At 40.2% G+C, this 22,413-nt stretch overlaps 1 protein-coding gene across 1 annotated transcript in view; it reads right to left on the reverse strand.

The window, feature by feature from the left end:
- Window positions 1-22,413, reverse strand: part of CSMD1 (CUB and Sushi multiple domains 1) — a 2,292,800-nt gene that overhangs the window by 887,581 nt on the left and 1,382,806 nt on the right. Inside the window, exon 7 of the mRNA XM_019488443.2 lies at window positions 15,814-15,891. Coding sequence (XP_019343988.2) covers window positions 15,814-15,891 — 78 coding nt within the window. The remainder of the gene's footprint in view (window positions 1-15,813; window positions 15,892-22,413) is intronic.

Genomic DNA, 22,413 nt, shown 5'->3' on the forward strand with positions numbered 1-22,413 from the left:
TTTGTAGCTAGTGTGAATCTGCTTCAGTTTTGTCATTTTCATATCTGTATTTATTATAGTATTTGATATGTTTATTTTGTAATTTCATGAATTAACTGGAAGATAATCAAGTGAGGTATTTGACATATACTCAAGGTATTGCCTATCTGAAATGAGGAAAACAAACTACTGCCTGGCTTGGGGAAAAAATACTGGGAGTAGTGTGAAGGAGGCTGTTCTTCTCCTCCTCCCCAACCCCATTTCCCAGACCAAGGTTTGGAGAGGGTGTGGGAAATCTTTCTTGCCACTCCACTCACCCTGGGTACTGGGAGGAGTGGAGCAGCCATTGCCCCCCCATGGCTTCCCAGACCAAAATCACCCCAGGTGGGTGAAGTATTGCAGGGGAAAGGGGGCAGCTGCAGTCTCTATGCCTATACATTCCCTCTCCTGGAAAGGTTTTATGGTAGATTTCCACCAGTAGCAATGAACCTCTGTTTGTTGCGTTTGTCACAAAAACTGTGCATCTAACATTACAATAACTGTTGAAAGCGCATTACCTAGTATGTATACTGACATCAGGGGTTGGGGGGTGGGAGAACAAACAAAAAAAAACCCAAAATGAAACACGCATTTGCTTTTTTATATCTTCCTAATTTTTGAACATATTTTTGTTTATATTTTAAAAAAATCTAACATTTATATTTGAACAATCAAGGTTTGAACAAAAGGGTGCTGTATCTGGTACAAATACAGGATTTCAGTTGTCAAATGATGAGCATAAATGATTCCCTCTCCTTGCATCAATAATTGATTTTTTTCCCCTTTTTATGTCAAGGCAATTAAATAAATCTATTCGCTTAGGTTATGTGGCATCCACCAACGTGACCTCTGTCTTTATCCTTTGCTAGTACAATAGGCAAGAAGTATTGGACCAGATTCACCATCCCTTTTAGTACCCAAAATTCCATGAAATCAAGGTTGTATAAAATAATTCCCTTCCCTCCCTGCCATATTCTGAGATTCATATATGCATGCTATATTAAAGATATGTAATAACATAGGGGTACATAAACTTCAGACTATTGTAGGAATTTAGATTAAATGTAATTTGTGAACCCTTAAGGCATATGAAACCTTGACTTTTTCTTCACCTTCTCTTACTATTCTGTCCATGTCTCTACTTTCCCTACAACTTTCTTCACTGCTTGTTCCTTGCGAACTTTTCCAGTTTTGCTTTTTTGTTAATTTTCCACTCTTCTTCCATAGATCTTCCCCCTCCATCAAAGGCTTACCTCAATTCTGTTCCCCCACACACTCCTTTCATCAAAGATGTACCTCAACTCTGTTTTCCCATTACCACTAAAGTCTACTTTCCCTTCATAAATGGAAAACTCTCTCCGTTTCTCCTAAACTAAGCCGGAACTTTTTCCACCCAATTTTTCTTTCCACCTTACTCCCTTCCTATATCCAAGATATTTTATGAAGTAGTCAGAAATTTCTTCCATGTGTCCTATTAAAGAAATAGTTACCAACTTCTATACTGTTCAAAGTATAGGTGACCTTTTGAGTCCTTCTTTCTGGGTACAGGAAAAACAATGTAGCTGAGTCAACTATAAATCAGTTGTCACTCATTAAGTACCTCACAAGTAATCTTGCCTTTCTCCTGCACCAGGCACTTAGGATAATATTAAAATAAACCTACATGATTAAAGCATATTTTAGACACTTAAACACACACAGACACAGATATGCACATATATATGCATGCACACATTTAGTGGAAGCTTAATTCTGAACTCACCTAGAACTCACTAGGTACCTGCCTGTTTGGCCTGAAAATTTGCTAATTCTCTGCAACTCCAAATACAGAAAACTATCCAAAAGTTCTTTAAATTACATGCAGCTTGAAATGATCCACAAGGCACCAGTCAGACACTGTCCCTGCAGTGTGCAGGGTTTCAGGCCAGCATGTGCTGAATCACTCTGAGTTGCTGCTCGAAGAACAGGTGGTGGAGCATCCCAGCACACAGAAAGAGACCCAGCCAGGCGGCTAGTATGTGGTGAGTTGCTCTGGCACCTGCTGTTAGGGCATTAGTTCAGATCAACTCAGCACATGCTAGCCAGAAACTCTGCATGCTTTGGGGATGGTGCCTGGCCAGCACCTGTCAGGTAATTTTGAGCTGCTTGTGGGTTTCCAGCCAGAGGACACACACTGGCAGGCAGCAGCTTGGAGTGACCCTGCATGGAGCCTAGAATGACCTAGCAGCCACCAGGCAGGCACCATCCCTCCAGCATGCAAGGTTTCTGCCCAGCACGTGCTGAATCTCTCTGAGCTGCTGGCCCAGTGGTAGGTGCTGAAGCAACTCATCCCACACCGGCAGCCTGGCTGGATTCCTTGCTGGGTACCAGGTTGCTCTAGCACCTATGGCTGGGTCAGCAGCTCAGAGCAACTCAGCACATGCTGTCTAGAGACCCCACATTCTGTGGGGATGATGCTTGTCCAGCGCCTGCCAGGTCATTTCAAGCTATGTGCAAGGAGCCTGGCCAGCACGTGAAGAATTGCCTCAGCACCCACCAGCCAGGCAGCTAGGAACAACCTGAGTACCTTCCTGCTAATTACCCATCCTGCTGTGGACAGAGGCTGGCCAGGCATGCAGCAGAGAGGGATCCCACCAGGGTCACCCAGAACACAGGGAGAAGGGACCCCCAGGGGCCTGCCAGGTAACCTGCATGCTTCAAGGAGAGATTTGACTGCAGTGACAAAGGACCCCCACACCCATGTGGCAAGGGACCCAACGCGTGGTGAGACTCCAGGCAGCAGTAGGGAGGGACCCAGCATGCAGTGAGACTTGTAGCAGTGGCAGCAAAGAATCCAGCCCACAGCAAGGACCCCAGCAGTGGAGGCAAAGGATCCAGCATGAGGGGAAGCACCGACCATGTGGTGGCAAGGGACTTGACAGTAGTGATGAGGGACCCAGAATGTGCATGCTAAGGAACCAGCATGTGACAGGGACCCAGCATGAGCATGCCAGTGAGGGATCTAGCTAGGGTGATCAGCTGTCCCAGTTTAGCCAGCACAGTCCAGGATTTCAGAGGCTGATCCTGCCTGGCTCGTCTGGGCATCATGGAAATGTAGGGGCATGGGGTACAGTCTGGCCAGGAGTCAGAGTGGTGTGGAACGACTTGTGAGAGTGCAAGGGGTGGTGGGAGTAGCTAATTCCTAGATCTCCTGGATGATATTCTGGATTTCTGGGATTTCCATAAAGTCAGATTAGATATAGCATAGAATAAGGCTCCAGCCAGCAGTGGCAAGGAAAACTCAGCAGCCAACAGCAGCTAGGCAAGTGGCAGCAAGGCACCCAGTGGAGAGGCAGGTGGCAGGGAAGAACCCAGCAGATTAGCAAAGAAAGCAGCACATTGCAGGACCTAAGCACCACTGACTGGCCAAAATTTAAAACAATAAAAGCCTATGGTAAATTCTGTGGGGTGAGTAGTGGTAGGGAAATTCCCATGACAAACTATGTAAAAAAAAGAGGAAGTAGCAGTACAAATGTGAAGATACCAAAAGGAATGAGCCACAACTATGATACAAACTTTAAAGTAAAAGTTATGAATTATGTTGAAAAAAAATCATTGTGAAGCAAGAAGGAAATATAATGTTACTGAAGCAAAAATTAATCAATGAAGACAATTAAAAGGAACACTCGCACATGTTAAGTCCTCAGGGAAAACATTTAGAGGTCCAAAACAATGCCACTTTCCTGAAATTGATAAGCAAGTTCTTAAATATGTTCAGGAAAAGAGAAATGAGGGAATGGCAATGACCTGCAAAGTGCATCAACTCAAGGCATTAGAAATAATGAAGGAATTGAACATTCCCCTTCACAAATTCATAGCAAGTAGTAGATAGTGTATCTGAATGATGCAATCTAGTGACTTAGCCCTGAAGCAAAGAACATCATTTGCACAGAAGTTACTATCAGGCTGCAGCAAAAAAAAAAAACAAAAAACCTTGTTGAATATCAGCAGTTCATTATTGGGCTATTCAAAACTCATGATGACCTCCTGGTCCAGATAGGTAATGCTGATGAGACTCCAGTCTGTTTTGACATGCTGAACAATGTCACCATCCATGAGAAAGGCATCAAATTTATAAATATTAGAAATACAGGAAATGAAAAATTGTGAATTACAGTGATTTTAACAGTATTGGAAGACAGGAAAAGTTGCCACTCCAGGTGATTTTGAAATGCAAAATTTTCCCAAAAGAAAAACTGCCACCAGAAATAGTGGTTAGGTGCCAGGAACAAGGATGGAAATCATATGAACTGATGAATGACTGGTAAGATGTTGAGTGGAAATGGAGAGCTGGGACACTGCTTAAAAAAGAAAAAGAGGAATCTTAGTGTTAGATTCATTCAGATGGCATTTATCACCAGACATGAAAGCAAGAATTTACTTAATGAATTGTGATCTTGTAGTCATACCTGCTGATATGACAGTTCAACTGCAAGTACTGGATGTCATAGTGAATAAGCTCTTTAAGGATCATTTACAGCGTCATTACTCAAACTGGCTCTTGGCAGGGAACCATGTGCTTTTAACTGGTTGGAAGATTAAGAAACCAGCCATAAGCACTGCTTTGCCAATGAATTCTTACTTTTGGGGGCAATATATCTTCACAATCCATTATTAAAGTCATCAGGAAGTGCTGTATATCCAATGCCATGAATGGAATGGAAGATAATGTGTTGTGGGAAGATGAGTAAGAACATAAGAACAGTGAAAAGAGTGAAGAGTGTGAAAGTGAGGATGCATATGAAAGTGATCAGTCCAAAACTGTAGGATCTAAGAAAGAAGTAGCACTCACCAGGTTCTGGACAGAACCTAATATAGATTAAGTTAATGTTTGAATTGAATTGAAGCTAATGTTGAATTTATGACTTACTGGTATTGCTACAGTTATTTTAGTAAGTCTATTTATAATACTAACACCATTTTTTTTTTTTTGGTGTAGAATCTAATTATTGGGGGATAATCTTATATTCAGGGTCATCTTAGATTCGAGTAAATACAATAGGTGGACAGCCTCCTAAGTTTCTAAAGCAGCTTGATCCAATAATAGTCAGGAGATCTCTCTCACAGGGCACATCTATATGTGCACATTTACTGCACAGCAACCAAAAATTACTGCACAGCACAGGCATGTCTCTACATATGCATACCTATACTGCAAAGTAAATATGGTGACTTACGCCACCTTGGACATAAATTTGATAACTGTATCATTTGGGTCCCAAATCAGTCCACACACACAGTGTTACTGCGCTTTAATGCCTACACGTGTAGATGCCAGCCTAAAAAACACTTATTGAGCAGTAAATTACTGTGCAGTAAATTTAACGCACAGTAAATACAGCTGTAGATACACCCTGAAAGTAGTAGACTAAGCGTATTCAAAGATTTCTACATGGTGTCATAGTTTCAACCTAGTGAGTTTAAATGTTTCAAGAAAGAGCTGAAATACTGTTCCACTTTAGGCTATAAACCTGATGGTCAGGGCATTCTCTGGGGATGCAAGAAAGCATGGTTTTAAATCCTTTTGACTGAGGGAATTGTACCAAAATCATGTACATCCTGTGTAATAACATAACACATGATGCCTCTTCCTCCAGTGCCCGCCTTTTAAAGAAGAAACACCAAACCCTGTTCCATTCTGTAAAAGAACACTTGTTGGCATATAAACTATGGATCTCAAATGCAAAATGGCACCAGCTTTCATTTAGATAGTTAAACTCCTGATGTAGATGTGAGTTCATACACATATTTGTACTTAATGTTTCCTATGGTTTAGATTTAAGTAATTCTTCTTAACCTGCAGGTTTCTAATCATTTAAGTCTTGCATGTCATAGGGAATCTTCAGGTCTAACTCTGAATTGCAAGTTGGGCCTAGGCAACTAGAAATCAGGCACTGTTGCACCTCATCTCGAACATGCACGTCTTTTTATTGTATCTTGAATGTATATTGCATCTGAATTTATATTGTATCTGATGTCTCCCTTGAGTAGCCTTCACACATACTATTCTTAACATAGCATATATATATATATATATATATATATATATTTTAAAGGCAGTGGATTATATAAAATTATTGAAAAATAATCTGTAGTAGTCCATTAGGTGCGTCATCATATCTTGGCTCTTTTATAATGCAAAAATTAAGACATTGTATTGATTTATTTCATGGACAGTTAGGAAATATTTTGCCCTTTGCCTTACCTCTTACCTTTGGAATCACCTCTAATGGGGTGATTCCAAACAAAGAAAAAGAAAAAAGAAATTATACATCATCCATGAACACGTACACTTTATTTTCCAGAAAAGCTCATGAAAATCAAGATACAGTTGTATTAAATTAGAAAACTCTGGCACATTGCTTTTCATAGTGATAGAAATTAGAATTGGCTTCTGGATGACAAGTTTTCACTGCAGTGGAACAAAAAATGCTGGGTAACTTTTGTGTGTAAGACACAATACAACAAAAAGCAGTTCCTCACACACACATTCTTGGGTTTTCTTTCTGTGGCTTCCTCTGCTATATTTTTAGTAATCCTGGTTTGCAAGCTATAGTCTCATCTGGGACTCTAAAAGGATAATAAACTAATAACAGACCTCACCATAGTAATTCTGTAAATTTCACAGTCTTATTCTAAATGGGAGCAAGCTCATCATCTATTATAGATTACAGTGGGGGCTATTAAAGGAAACAAAGTAACATGACCATCTAATTTGGTCTGAAGCTAGAGACCGAGTCAATATTACTTATCAGTTAGGGCTATTTGAAGATTTACCATCTGGAGATCTAAAAACGGTATGTTCTTCATTGAATGAAATTTGTTATAAAAAGTCTCTCTCAAATGAGAGTTTAAGTTTAGGTGCATTGTACCCCATTCTTTTCTATGGACGAGGTTCCTCAGGTAGATTTATTCTTCCTCAATCAATACAGTAATGAGACTCATGGGTGCACTGCATAACAGGGAAGACCAGGCTGCCCACACAGCAGGCATGACTGGGAAAGAGGTAGGCAGGATTCCCATGCTGTGCACATGGTAGTGACAGGCAGCATACTGGGCTGCCCATGTGACAAGCAGCTCTTGGTCTGTTGCCCATACCTCATGTGCCTCTGGGACTGCAGCTTGTGTGTCATGTGGCCCCTTACTGCCTGGAAGTTGGACAACCTGGTATAAATGATAGAGAAGAATGGGGCTTGTGGCATGAGAACAGCAACTGCCAATAGAGGAATTTCTGCTAAAGGGGAATTTGTGATGGGGTTTGTTTTTTTGGGTGGTTTTTTGGTTTGTTTTGCTTCATTTTTCAGCTGAAAGTTTTGCTTAGTAGCGACAATAGTATAATGATGATAATGAGTTTCAATTTTTTGTTAAGAAGCCAGCATTTCTGGTGGGGAAAAATATTCTTACTAGCACTGCAATCAGCTATTCAAGGAAAATTCTGCCAAAAGCCCATCAGGACAAACAGGATCAGACTTCAATTCATCACAGCTGGCATTCCAACTGAATTTTATTATGTTCTTGGCTTTTCTATAAAGACAACAAGGATTAGCATCTGTAGCAGTTAGTTAAGCAGGGCCATGTAGAAGAGACTTTGCCCAAACAGTATGCTCAACCTGCAGTAGGACTGGTATATTGTCAAGTGCCATAGCTCAGCATGACGTCTCAAATATTTTTTTCAGTTCTACAAATCAATCACCTATGCTCACTAGAATATTTTTTTCTGAAAAGCATAAGCCTAAAAGAATGTATCTGTCAATATATTTGCTTTACTTTACACCTTTAAGGACTTAATTTTGAAAATTAAGAGAAAACTATATGAAAAGTAAAATTTCTTGCATCACTATATGTCATCAGTGAGGTGACAGGGGTAGTTAGCCAATAAATGGAATTTTAAAGAATTTTATTTAAAAATTTATATAAATAGATAGCGTATAGTTCAGCTAAACAACAGGTTGTGAATCACTGTGGTTTTGATATTCAAAATAAAGAATTCATTTCAATTTAGTCTACAAAGGAGATGCTCAATTTAGATAATTAATAATGCTCCATAACTGTGTATGAAAACTATTTAATAGAAATTTCAACTCCCTGTCTGAATTACTATTCATCCTATCCATCTATAATTCAGATTACATCTCATTTTACATATTTTAATAAGTAATTTCTTCTGGTTATTTTAGAAATTATATATGCAAATGACATATTATATCATTAATGATGCACCTTGTTTTGCTTCTAGTTATAAGTGATTTTTTCCCCACGAATATATTCAGACAACAGTTCTCTTCTCAGCAAGACTTTTACATAACATTTTAAGAGATATTTCAGTTCCTGCCGTGATGGAGGCTTATTTAGAAACAGCAAGTATAATTTACTAACCTGATTTATGAAGCAATTTATATAATCTAGTAAAATAGCTTTGTATAATATTATTACACAGGGACATGTATCTTTGTTGAAAAAACTAAAATCTTTAACACTTGGGCAACTCTGTATTATTACATTTTATGAGTGAACAAAGTAGATAAGGATAATTATCCCTCTTGCTTTATTAAAGCTTTATGCAACTGTTAGAGGTTAATGCTTTAGTTATTTCCCCCACTGTCAAATATTACTCTATAGTAAAATCAATGCCACACAGAAAAATGAGGAATGGAGACATTAATCCTTCATTAGACAAACAGTAAGTGATATAATAGAATGTTACATTATGTGCATCTCAGCATCTGAATACATATAACAAAAATGTTCCTAGGTTAAGGTTCTGTTCCCAGAAACAATTATTCATGTAGGTAAACTTTACTCATATAAGCGATTCAATTAATTTCTCAGATTAATAATAGACATGTTTTCAGGATCAGCTCCTTTTTCTGTAGCTCATGAATGCTAGTGATACATTAATATTACTCTAGATTTCTTTAATGGGAAATGATCTCAGCAACTGAGTGCACAGCATATGTTCAGTATTAAGGGAAAAAGGGCATTCTGAAATAAAATGAGATGTTTACAGACTCGCTATGCTTAGAATCTTAATTATTTAAGCCTATTGTTTTCCTGACATTGTAATTAATCCATCAATAAGTCATGGGGTGTTTCTATTCTCATTTACAGAAAAACCTGATTTAAACATCAGTTTGAAAAATGTTTTCCTTTAAAAGCTTTGAGTTTTGAAACTATGGAAAACATCTTTCATGACTGTCTGGAGAGTTTAGGATTATGTATGGTCATTTGGGGATTTAGGATTGTGTGTACCCAGACCCAAATTGAGAAATTGAGTTCCTTTGGGTTATGATTTAGCTAAGTACAATACAGCGTCACCGTGCACATGCTTCCCACCCCCTCAATTACACCTGAATTTTTAAACATATTGACAACTCATTCCCACTGACTCAATACTTTTAAGGATCTGGGCCTCAATTTCATACCTTGTATTTCTGAAAAGGTATTAGACAAGGACTCTATTGTACTTCTGAGAATCTATACTTCATACGACCTATCAAGAAACGAGCACACTAGACTCACTGATACAATAAATGTCCAGGATATGTTAGTAGTGAACCACAAAAGAACTGTCACTACTTGTTTTCCCCCATAATATTGCAATACATTATGAAGACTGAAAGAGCCGACAGTTTTCAAAATGCGATAGAACTTTTTGCCATAGGAGATCCTTGGGTTTGGACTTATGCACACACACATTTGTAAATGGTATGTGGAAGCAGAACTAGATTACATTGGTGGCTTTTTGTTCCAAACAGGTAAGTGCATTGATGACTGAGATAGTGCCCTTCAGGGCAACAGCAAACTGATCACTAGAGCACCAGACTTCAGCAAACAAGCCCCTTAGGCTTTTACAAGAGCTCAGAAACACTTCTGTTTAACTCAAGATGAAAATCAAGCCAGAGACCTGCCAACATTTTTTAGATTTTGCTTCATTTGGCTTAGCTGAAAGTGAGACCAGTCAAGGAAACAGGTAGACTTATGTTATTTTTGTTTCTCTATTGCTTTTAACTTAGCACTTGCTCAGAAAGACGAGAAGAGCTTTACAAAAAGAAAATCTGCTTGCTAGGTAAGAAGGTATTTCATAGCTGTAGGATCACTTAATTTCATCTTTATATTGCTTCCTTTTATTTATTTGTAGTGACAGGACTGTCACTACAACTCTCTTTTAAACATTGTTTCATGTACTTCATCTTTTAAAATATTAATAGTATTTTTCTACCACACACTATCCAACAATCCCAAACCACATTATAAATACTTGGAAGAATATATTTTTCCAGTTCAATCACTGTCTAGATCACCTCTGTATACAGCAAAAGCAAATAATTTAATGTATTTATTTATTATTTTTGTAAGGAAAATTCAGCAACCATTCCTTACAAGATTTTCCTGCATGGTTCTATTAAAGATTGGCATTTATCTTGTCACAGAAAAAACCTGCCCTTACATCTAGTGGATCTTAAAAAACCCATGCAGTAACTTTGTAGTCCACTTTCTGAGTACCCTTCAATTACCTCAGCTCCCAACACATGGGGAAAATTCAGTAAAACATTAATATGGCTGGAAAATTACTAACTTACTAAGTTATTAAAGTCAGAAAAAAAGATCCATTCCTTCCTCCCCAGATTTGTCCAATTCCACTCCCCATTCTGAGCACGGACTATAGAACACGTACAGAGTATAGTCCTCTATTGTCCCCGCAAATACTAAACACGTATTAGTTGCAAAATAATACATCTCAAACATAGGGTATTTCTACACTACAGATTCCAATACAGCATTATAGATATTTGAGCTAGCTTGGGTACTCTGTAAATTTAGGGCCTTGTTGTACCTTACACTGTGAACCACATAGATGTTGATCAGTGTTAGTGCTAGTTTGGGTTAGGGACAAACATTACATAAACCAGTTTCAAAATGGCTAAAACTGGTTTAAGATAAACCTGGTTGAATGTAGTATCTGACTTAACTGATTTGGGTCAAGCCAGCTTATGCAATGTCTGTCCCAGAACCCTTCCTGGTTTGTTAAACCAGAGTCCCCCAGAATCTCAGATGCATTGCAGCCCTGGTCTGGGCTTGGCTGGGCTGGGGTCTCTGCTCCAGAGAACAGCGCTGGCCCAGCCCCTCTGCTCCCTAGCTGGAGCTCCAGTGGAGACTATAGGGACAGCAAGGTTTGCCTCGCTTCCCCCTGCCCCACCCCACCATCGCTGCTCAAGCAGGGATCCCCACTTCCTCCCATCTCCCACAACATGGAATCTAGTCCCACGGACCCTTGGCATGTGGTATTCTAGCAAATGCTAAGAGGTGTCTGTGTGCGTGTGTCTCTAATTTCACTGGGCTTCCTTGCCTGTCACATTTGCAGATAGTATGAGGAAGCAGGGAGGGGGAGATTGAAAAGCTCAGTGTCAGCAACAAATGCATGCACTGTACACCTCCAGTTTACCTCAGAATCCTAGCCAGGGGCTGGGGGCTGGCAACAGTCCCACCCATTGAGCAGTGAGTGGGGAAAAGCCTGGAGTGGTGCAGGCAGGGTGGGGATTAAACCCCTCCCTAATCAGAGCCTTCTGTCAGGACCTGGCCATGCCCCCGCCCCAGCTCAGCAGTGTGGAATGGAAGGGAGGGCTGCTCTAGTGCCTCCCAGCTTCTAGCCTGAGCCACTGCAGACATGTAGCTGCATTTCCTCAGTCCAGAGGGAGTGTGTGTGCAGTTGCAAACTGATTCAACCTAGGTAGGTTAGACTAACCTGAAAAGATTAAATCAATTTAGTCTCAGCCTTTTTGAATGTCTGTCCCTAGCCCTGGTGCTTCAAGCAGTTACACCCTTAGTCTAGAAACCTTCTCTACCTGTCCCCTGCCTGCACAGCTGTCATTTGCCACAGAGAGGCCTATGCGAGCAGATGCAAGACTAGGAGCTGTGTCTATGAGTTACCACTAGAGGGCTGATGAACCAGGACAGGGTTCTATCCTAGCACTATGGGTTGGGGTGTGAGAGATCCTGGGATACTGGAGGACTTCAGCTTGGCCAGCACATCTATGGTGAGTGGGCATACTTTAATGGAACAGGAGCTGGGTAGTGCAGATCAGAGATAATCCTGCCCTGGAGTAGCATAACTTTGAGCTGCATAATAAGTGTTTAAAATGACTTTAAGGTGTTAATGTGCAGATAATTCAGGGGCTAAGAGCTACAGGAGCCACCCAAAATTACCATGTAATAAGGTCCTCATACTGTAATTTTGGGTGTATCCTAGAGCTCTTAACACCTAGATTGTCCTCACATTAACACCTGAAACTTGTTTTAAGCCCTCATTATACAGCTCACTTATACCACTGCAGGGCAGGATTCTCTCTGATACATGTTATCCAGCTCATGTTGCACCACTCTAGGCTGCACTCTAGTGTAAACATCCCACCCTCCCCCTCCATTTCCTTGCTGGCCTAGATTAGACCCAATGCCTTCCTCCTCCCACCTGCCTCACTATCCCAGATCCCTACCACTGTCCTCCACTTACTTGTAGCTTCCTGGCTGTCTGTCAGAGGAGCAGACAGGGAAGAATTAATTACGTTCCTGGCTGCTGCTGCTTTCTGGGTGGGCTCAGTTTCCAAAAGAGGAGCAGCCTCCTGGCAGCAACAGCTAACCCTTCCCTGCCTGCTCCCCTAGGACAGACAGCTAAACAGCTACAAGTAGGCAGTGGGGGAGGGAGGAGTCCTGGGGGTGGGAGGGTCAGGGGAAGCCTCAGGGGGGCAAAGGAAAAAGCCCAGAATGGGAGATGGGGGTATTCTTACCTTGCATTACTCCAAGCCCCTGCTGGCCTGACTGTGACTTCTCCAAACTTGAGTTAGCACTAACACTGATCATAATTTGTGCAGCTCATGTTGTAAGGTATAACAAGGCCCTTATTGCTATTTAGGTTAAAATTAACCCCCACAGAGTTCATGCTGAAATGTGTCTTCCCTCAATATTTGAGATATCAGAGCTACATTGCAGTGTAGAAATGTATAACTTGACAGACTGCAAAAATTACCCTACACTTCAATTTCACAAGCTGTTCTATATGAGCTAACCTGTGCACCTGTGTAACAACTTCAACCTAACTGAATAGGACTATCGTAGCAGAAGAATTAGGAGGATGGTAACCTTATTACCACAGTATGTCAGTACGAATTAAAAGCACATTGACAGCAAAGCATCTATATGTAATATACTATATAGACAGAGACATACTGTCACAGAAACCATCATATGCTATATGTAGTGGACTCCATTGTATTTAGACTGCAAATCATTATTTACCCTTACAAAACTATTTTTCTACCTTATAAACTCAAAGTAGAATCCTTATTACTGTGATAGCGTACCACTGAAAAGCAAGTCTACAGAGAAAACTATCAATTCAGTTCTTTGAGAAGCTGTTGCTTTTAGATAAATTGCATGAAACGTGAATTTTGTAGGATTACACTGAACTGGATGGTTTTCATAAGGATTGTCAACTACAGTGGACATTTCTTAAGTCTTAGCTTCCTATAAACTGTTGATGAAAAATACTGAAGTAATGCCTTGGCAGAATTTCTGGACAGCAATTTAACTCATGAATGGGTGCAGGGTGCAAAAATGTCAATTTTTTCTTCAAAAAGAGGTGGGATTTCACTTGCTCATTGTGAAGAGAAAAAGGTGTAAAGTAATGTTATGTGCTGAAGTGGTCCATCTGATTATGATATCACAGGTAAAAATGGCTATTTAAAAAAAAAAGTAAAATCAGACAACTGTTAGGATCCATTTATTCGTTTCCCCCCACCAAAATAAATAAATAAAACCAAGCCATATCATAAAGGTGAGATTTTTAAAGAGTTATATTAAAGTAGTAATGAGAAAAAAGGAAGTCAATAGTTATTTGTTAATAGTATTTTAACAGTCCTTAACTTTCATCAAAAAGTATCATCAAAATAGCATCTCTTATAATAGCAAAGTGAAGTGAATGAGATACGATTGTTGTTATACCAGTTTTGTAGTATCATTCAGCCCACCAGCTGGCAATTCATTTCTAAATACTTATCTATTATTTATATAGATAAAAAGCCTTTCCTAATCTGTTCTATAGCTGGGACAAAAGTAAAACAGATTAAAAGTGACACACAGAGTGCAAATATTCAGTGAAATATTAGTCACTATTAACAAAGTACATTTTACTAATGGAGGTGCCCAATTTTTAGTAGCCATATATCTTTGACAAAATAGTATTTTAATGGTAGTAAAAATGAAGCATGAGAGAAGCAGAAGTGTTATTTAAAGATCAGTGAATAAATTTTTACCCCACTGCATAGTAAATAATAAAAAAAGGGCGGGGGAGAGAAAAAAAAAATCATTACTACTGAATCAGCAGCATTTTGTTTTGGAATTAGCCACTGTGGCTTCAACAGCTGAGTAACTCAGCATGTGCTATCAATTCATCTAAATGTGTAACAACAAATCAATACTGAATCTGTAAAGTCATTTGTTTTTTAAGTCGACATAGCAAAAATCATTGCCTTAAAATAGCTCTTTTTTCCCTAGCTGTGAGCCTAAGGATTGTTCACTCATACTAAATGCTGCGGGAGAAATGTAAGGTACTTCAGTAATAGTAGCAAATTAAAAAAATAGTATACACTTTTAAGTATTTCATTTTTAAAATATTCTTAGTGAAACATTTTGGAGTGAACTGAAATGAAAACCTGATAATCTTTTGATGAATTTCAAGGGACTTTCATTCATCACCCATATTCAAAATTGTATTATGTTAACTCACCCATTTGGTAAGCCTATAGTACAGACAAGGAAATGTCATGTTTGATGCAGTATTGAAGAGGACATGCCTTTGTTTTCATGGACCATTTAACATTGTGTCGATTTATACAAACAAAGTATAGGTAAGTACTTAAAACATGTGAGTAAAATTACCTAAGAGAACACAGATTGTTTCTCCCCTCCCCAAAGGACTCAACACTATTATGGAAGTCATTGATTTGAAAAACAAACAAAATTAAAAACAAAAAACCCCCTCAACTTGAATGAAGATTTAAGCAAATGTTCAGTACTAAAGAAACACAACTACCTAGCCACAGAGGTGATAAATTGTGTATTTATGTACCTCCTAATTCTCTTCTGTTCAAGAAAACTGGAAAACATCACAATAGAAGGAAATGAAATAGCCATAACTGTTCTCCTATGTAGAGAGAAGTAGTTAGCCATGTTAGTCCAAAGTCAGAATAGAACAAGGTCTCTGCCATACATTATATTTAGGGTGTAACCAAACCATCTTAAGCTGTAACCAAACTACAGTTAAAGCAATTAATGTTGTCATAAAACAAGGTTTAAGCCACAAAGTTATTCCACAAGAAATGTCTAAGAATTTTGTGGTTGGTTCTTATCACACCATTAACTGAACGTGAAACCTGTTGTGATCGCTTGGCTGGAAGCCCCCTCACATGGGCACACCTAATAAAGCTTGCAGCCACAGGAGCACATGGGTGCCCCGGCAGCTGGGAGTCTCCTCAGCTGATGGGCTCCCAGCTGCAGAAGCTTGCTACTTGCTGCTACACAAGGAGCCTGGCATCCCAGGCTCCTCCTGCACTGGCAATAAGGCATGATGGGATCTGATGCTTGATCTCACAAGCAGACCTCCTCCCATGCCATATCTCCATCTCCTTATTCATACTTTTAATGGAAATGGAACACACACACAGACACACACACACTACAAAGATAGCAACAAAGCCAACTTACAGACAGAATTTTTGTGATTACTGTCTTTGCTGGGCAGCATTTTGACTCCTCTTGACTTCAATTCAATTGCTTTTTTCACTGCAAAAATCAAACAAACAAAAGACAAGTTTATTGAGACACATAGTAAAGACATACTTGTACCCAACCCAAAATTATATGTAATAAAAAGGTATAAAAATTAATACTAAAACCCTACAAAATGGATTTTATTGTATTTTCCCCTTATAACCCAATGTACTTATTTCCCTGAAATAACAGTAACTTAATAACTATATATCAGAAGAAAGTTAAGATCTTTATTAGCAAATATCTGCCATAATAATATTTTGATTTCCAATTAGAATGTTTATGATTCATGAAAATCAAACAAAAGAAAAATCTGGCTCAATAATATGCTAATTAATTCTTTTTGCTACTGTAAATGATGAAAATGTAAACATTTTTCAAATCCTTCTTTTAATTTTTGTTGGACAAAGAACTTCCAAAACCATGCATCTTAATCTTACATTTTAACTTTTAAGGTACTCAAACCTTGTACTGAAAGCTCTTAAATATTATATTTTTTTTACAAAATGACAAGGGGGTCATAATAATATAATTAATTTAAAGAATTTAAAAAATAAATCACTGTTCCTCCTAAGTCCCCTTTAAGGGTATGTAGCAGTCCTACAAAAGCAACAGCTTAATAAAAAGCTTAGGCCTCTCAATGTCACAATGGTGAAAACACCTCCAAGAATGTTGTGTGGAAAACTAACACCGGTAATCAAAGAAAAATACTTGTTTTACATTCAAACTTTCCCCACAGAGATCAGGGAAAGTTTCTACTGTTATTAGAAACACAAACATATAAATATAAACAAAGTTAAATAGTTTGTTTTAAAGAAACACCACAAAAATTCACACAAAAGAAATGTATGCAAATAAAAAACATTGCATTCAATTTTGACAATATTTAGAGTGAACAAAATCTACATTTGTTAGTACATGCACATAAGTATATATAAATATTATAACAGACACAAGGGTAGGAACTACATGCTGGCATCTATTTAAATGACCTATTTCAAGAGAATGAATATATATTATCTGCTTCTCTACTGCTCTTTTCTATCAAAACTTTGCAGCTGTTTCTTAAGGTCTGATATTTTGTGTGCACTTGCCACTGGAGGCACAGCCACATATGCTATGAAATACTTGGTATTATAAAAGCACATATTTCGAACTGGCAAAACGTATGTTAAAACTCATTAAAGGAAAGTGAAATGTCACTTTAGTTAATTGGCTGCAATTGGTGGGTGGCTATATGCTGCATCTTCTGAAGATGCTACCTATATTCTTCTCAAAGGGTTCTGCCAGGGAAAAAATGCATATGCTGAACATAACATTTACAGGGAAACAGAAAAAAAGGAATGAGCTGACATTCTGGAAAGCACGTTTGAAGGCATCTGGAAATATGCCATTTTAAAATTTCATTTAAATTCTACATTTTATTTAAATTCTTAAATAATATGATAAGAATGTGTATCTCAGAGGCACAGAGATAGGTATTATCAAGTTCATCATTGAAATATTTATCTCTGAATCTGAAGTCAGATTAAAAAAAGTATTCAGGCACCTAAAACAATTGAATACCTTTTTAAATCTGGTTTCTAGCTCCTAGAGCAGAACACATGGCCTGTACTTCAGCACCTAGGCTCCCTGTACAGTGAATGGGGACAGTTAGGAGTCTCAGTGGCATTCATGGCAGCTTGTATGCAGAGTTGGGAGCCATCTGTTATCCAATAGAAAATACTGAAATCTAACCCTTTTTCAGGTTTTCAGCACGGGTGACAATTCTCAGCTATAAACCCTCTTCTGGCTTCTGTTTTCCTTTAATAAAGTAAGAATCACCTTTCCTTAGAAAAAGGAGGGAATAGTGAGGATGCTGTTATGAACAATAGATCAATTGTTTAAAGTGCTCACTCAAAATGTGGGATATTTGGGGTATACGCCCATCACAGGACAGCAGAGGGCTTAAAACCACATCTCCCACAGAAGTGCCCAAGCCATTTATATTGCTTTAGGGGGAGAGGGATACTCTTCGTACCTATCACATACCTACTAGATTGAATGACTCAGGGGATTAAGGGGACACCTCGTTTGAGGATTTAGATCACACAAGAATTTTATTTGTACCCAGGGAATTTTATTTGTAATATCTTAGGCAGCAGTACATTAGGTGGGGGGATTTCATGATCAGACTTTCCTTTAGGCATCTTATTCTGCCTATGCAGTACTAAATCCATCTGTGAGTACAGATAATTAATGTCATTTTGGTTTTTTTTGTGGAATTACAAAATAAAGGATGTGTATACATGAGACACTTTACTGCACAGAAGACTAATCTGGGCAGTAAAGCTTCGCTATTTTTTCACACGCTGCAGCTACTGCAGATTAAAATAGACTAATGTTCAGTTTTCTGCTACCTGTAAATACTGTGTACTGGCTAATGTAGAGTAGTGCATAGTTACATAGTTGCTCCTGGTCAGCTCAGGCAGCAGCAGCCGGGAGACCTGTCTTCTCCCTTGGGCAGCTGCCTGCTTCCCAGCCCCTGCTCCAACCAGCCCATTGGAGAAGGGGCTGGGACAATGTTTCCTGCCCACAGCAGGCAACTGCTGGCCCTGGCCCTGGCTCCCAAATCAAGGCCAGAGTTGGGACATTGTCCTCTGTCCCCAGCAGCTGCCTGTTGCTGGGGCTGACTCTGCCTCAGATCTGAGGTAGGGACAATGTCCCTTGCCACCACAGCAAGCAGACCCTGGGCTCCAGCTCTGAGATCAGAGCCAGCCCTGTCAGAGCCAGTCTTGGCCAGAGCTCCAATCTTGGAGTCTGAGAGATCTGAGTGGGGAGTTGGCAGCAGGTAGCTGCCTCGGGCAGGGGTGCAGGGTGGGAGGCAGCTGCCATGGAGGCAGGACAGCTCCCCCCACCCTGTGGAGCACACGCCTGACTCTGGTACCCCCTGCCAACCTGGGGCTAGAACCTGGGGGAGCCTAGCACTTCCCCTGGCCACCACATGGTAACAGAGCATGGAAGGAGTATCCCTGCCCTGAACTGCTCCCATAAGCTGTATACTCATGTAGTGTGGATGTTTGGCTCCACAGGACAACTAGCAGTGGTGCACCTTGTGCCACTGCTACTTGTCCCCAGAGAACACCTGTGCCAAGCACCCTCTGGCATTCGGCAAGTTACCCCAGGGGCACTAGGGCAGGCTGGGGCAAGCACTGGTTTGGCTCCAGCAGCCTTATCTGAGGTTCTAAGGACCTCCCTGCGCTGCAGCAATGGCAATTCTGCTGTGCGGGCCTGGCTGGCAGCCACAGCGCAGCTCTGGGTGGCCCAGCTCTGGTCTTGAGTGGCATGTGCTGCCCATGCATGCACTGCTCTGCATTTTTTCTCCACAGATTTTTTACCCAGAGGTAAACAAAAAAAACCCCCAAAAACCTCTGCACTATTCCCTTGCAGCACAGAGAACAACTGAACATGAAGTATGTAATACTGCAAACGTGTCTGCGCCACCATATACTGCATGGCTGCACTTGTCCGGATGTGGCCATCAAGAGCAAATTTGCTCCTGATGGGCACACGTGTAGATGTGCTGTCAGGGAAAACTTACTGCATAGTATTTTACTGCAAAGTACGCTTTCTGTGCATTAATTGCACATGTAGATGTACCCAAAGTCTCTTAAAAGGTGTACAACATGCAATATTTAAAAAATAACTGGCAGGCAATAACAACGGGTCCCAGAGTACTAAGGGACACTGTTTAAATTATCATGTCTAATCCCCTAAACAAAAAACAAAAAACCCCAAACTCTTCTGCATTTCCCTTAAATTGTGCACTTCTCTTATATTATCTACTCTCTGCTTATATCTCTGCCCAGTTTTCCAAACCACACCACCAGCAAAACAGTGTGTTATTTGATTGTTCTTGCCATTAGTAATATTTTCCTAATTTCAAAGTTAATTTGTCATTTAATAGTAGATCAGAGCAATGTGCTTGTATTAATAATTTCCAGTACATAGCCGAATTAAGAATGGACCCACCTAAAGGAATAGGAAGGGCTGCCCTGCAGAGGGACAGAGTGCAAGAAGACAGAGTTTGTACCAGTAGGAACACTGTTTGTCTGAGAGTGAGTGAAGCTGTTTTGGTGGTAGCCCTCTTGGAAGTGGGAGGTGTGATATAACCCCAGCAAGGTTGGAACGAGACACGTTAGCAAAAGCCCGGGTACAGCCCGGGCCTGGGATTGGCTGAGAGGCTTGATTGAAAGAGGTAAGTAGTTTTCCCAGGGAGAAGAACAAAGAAGAGAGAGGGGGTGAGGGAGAGGCTGGAAACCAAGGAAAGGATGTCACTATGGCCGTCTCCCCCGGAAGCCCCTGGCAGAGCCCTGCAGAAGTAGCAGTGAGAGGCTGCACCACTGAGAGTGCTACACTGTGTCTGTTCTCCCTCCCTTCACCTTGAAGCGAAGCTGCCTGTGAGGAGACTCTGAGTCTGGGAAGACCCTCCTGCAAGACCCTGTGTGACAGGGTGAGCACAGCAGGGGAGGGGGACACAGGGCCAGGGGGGGAATGCTAGATATTGCCCTGTTGTTTCCCTGTGATAGCACTGGGGAGGAGCAGGCTCAGGATGCTGGAGGGAGCCTTGGCTCATGGGTGACTGGTGACGCCTTAGTCGGGGCACATGCCCCCCTCGTGGCCAATCTCGCCAACCGGGGGGGGGGGAGGATGATCTCACCAACCAGGGGGGTCCCCCCACGGACAAGGTGCCCCTGGAAGTGGCTGCTGTGGTGCTCCTACTCCCTGGCCAGCACTCAGATACTGCCCCCTGCTGAGCCAGGGAAGGGGTCTTGGCAGGAATCAGCTGTCTTGCAGGGGAGGAGCCACCACCTGCTGCATGGAAACCCCTGGAGCTCGTGCGAGGGATGCCAGCACCCACAGATCCTGTGCCAGGGACACAGACACAGTCCTGCTCCCTGAGACACCCAGCCAGGGGCAGTGTACACAAGGTCCTCAGTACCCAGTGTACAAGTTATAGACTGTGTAAATAAGTTCTTTATGGTTTATTACTTGGAGTATCAATGTATTTATTTATTGGTTCCTTATTTATCGTGGGTATTAGTACACCTTCCCCTAGTGTAATGTGTATCCAAGAAGCATTAACACTTAAGCCACCATCACCAGGTCATGAGGTATAACATTTGTTCTATTGCATTGGTTATATGTCACCTTGTAAATAGTTAAACCCTGTAAATAGTTTGATAATGGTCTGCAAGGTTGTTTGATTGTAAGGGGAGGCTCTCCACTCGGGGACCCTGCAGCAGGTACTCAGGGAGCTGGGCAGGGGCACAATTCAGGTGAGGGCATGGATAGGGTCGCACCTAGGGTTACAAGCATAAACAGCATATTTGTATCCTTTAAATCATTGCCTTTTAAGTATTTATACTGCTTTCTATAATCACCTTTTAAGCATTTATTTAGACTGAATTAATTGAATTCATGTCATGTTTCTGCATAAATTTGCTCATGTTCTTTTAGGAATTTATTTCTCAGTCTGGAAAGCTTTTCCTAACATTTTTATTACAGTGACAGTACCAGAATATCAGCACCAGTATACCATTATATAAATGCCTGATTCAACCTATACAAAAGCCTAAATGAGACAATCTCCATTATCTTACTAAACTACATTAAAATTCAAATTAAGCACAACTAAAAGGTTAATATTCTGCTGATGATATTTACATGTACTTTGAGAACCAGTTTACAAAGGAACTTTCAAATTTAACACCCAGGAGATGTATAGTTTTCTGGCTACTGATTAAAGATGGTAAATATTGAAATAGTCTTTTACTCTCTATATTGAAGTAACTACAAATTCACACAGTAGTAGACCCAATAATTATGTTTAGAGGGGTTCAAATTGAAAAGTTGTATAAGATAAGCCCCTGCAACCAGGAGAGAGTGGGAGGGAAAGAAACACTTTTCATATATCTACTGAATAGCTGGTTGCTCTGGAGCACAAGTCATAATTTTAACTACCTACTAGCCTGCCTATTTACCTACCTAAAATAAATGTGAATGTTGTCATTACTCAAGTGAAGGTCCAATACTATTTTGCATTTTACTAAACTCTTGGTTTCTGATAATTAGTGATAATGAATTCTATACATAAATCATGCAAGGGGTAAAGTGTATCTTCTTCTTATCGATTTTAAATGTCATTGAAAATGTCCTCTCTCTCCTCCCCTCCCCTGTATTACAATAAGCTAAAATAAGGTAAAATTCAACTTGCAGGTAACTTTTATTTGAGCATTTAAGAGTAAGCACTAAAAACTTATTATTGGGAACTATACTGCCAGAACTGGAAAAGAAATATTTTCCACCAGCCTGTTAAGCAGATCACTTACATCCCCCAAACAGGTACTTCTGGTCAGCTCTCATAATGTTAACATATGACATAGTGGGATTGAAAAAAAAACAACCAAAAGAGTAATTCCTCTATATTCCAGACTCAGTTTTCGACTACGAATAAAACCCTGTTAAGAATATTTAAAGGCTCAGTAGACTTTT

This window comes from Alligator mississippiensis, chromosome 1 (genome assembly GCF_030867095.1).
Source record: "Alligator mississippiensis isolate rAllMis1 chromosome 1, rAllMis1, whole genome shotgun sequence".
NCBI lineage: Eukaryota > Metazoa > Chordata > Crocodylia > Alligatoridae > Alligator > Alligator mississippiensis.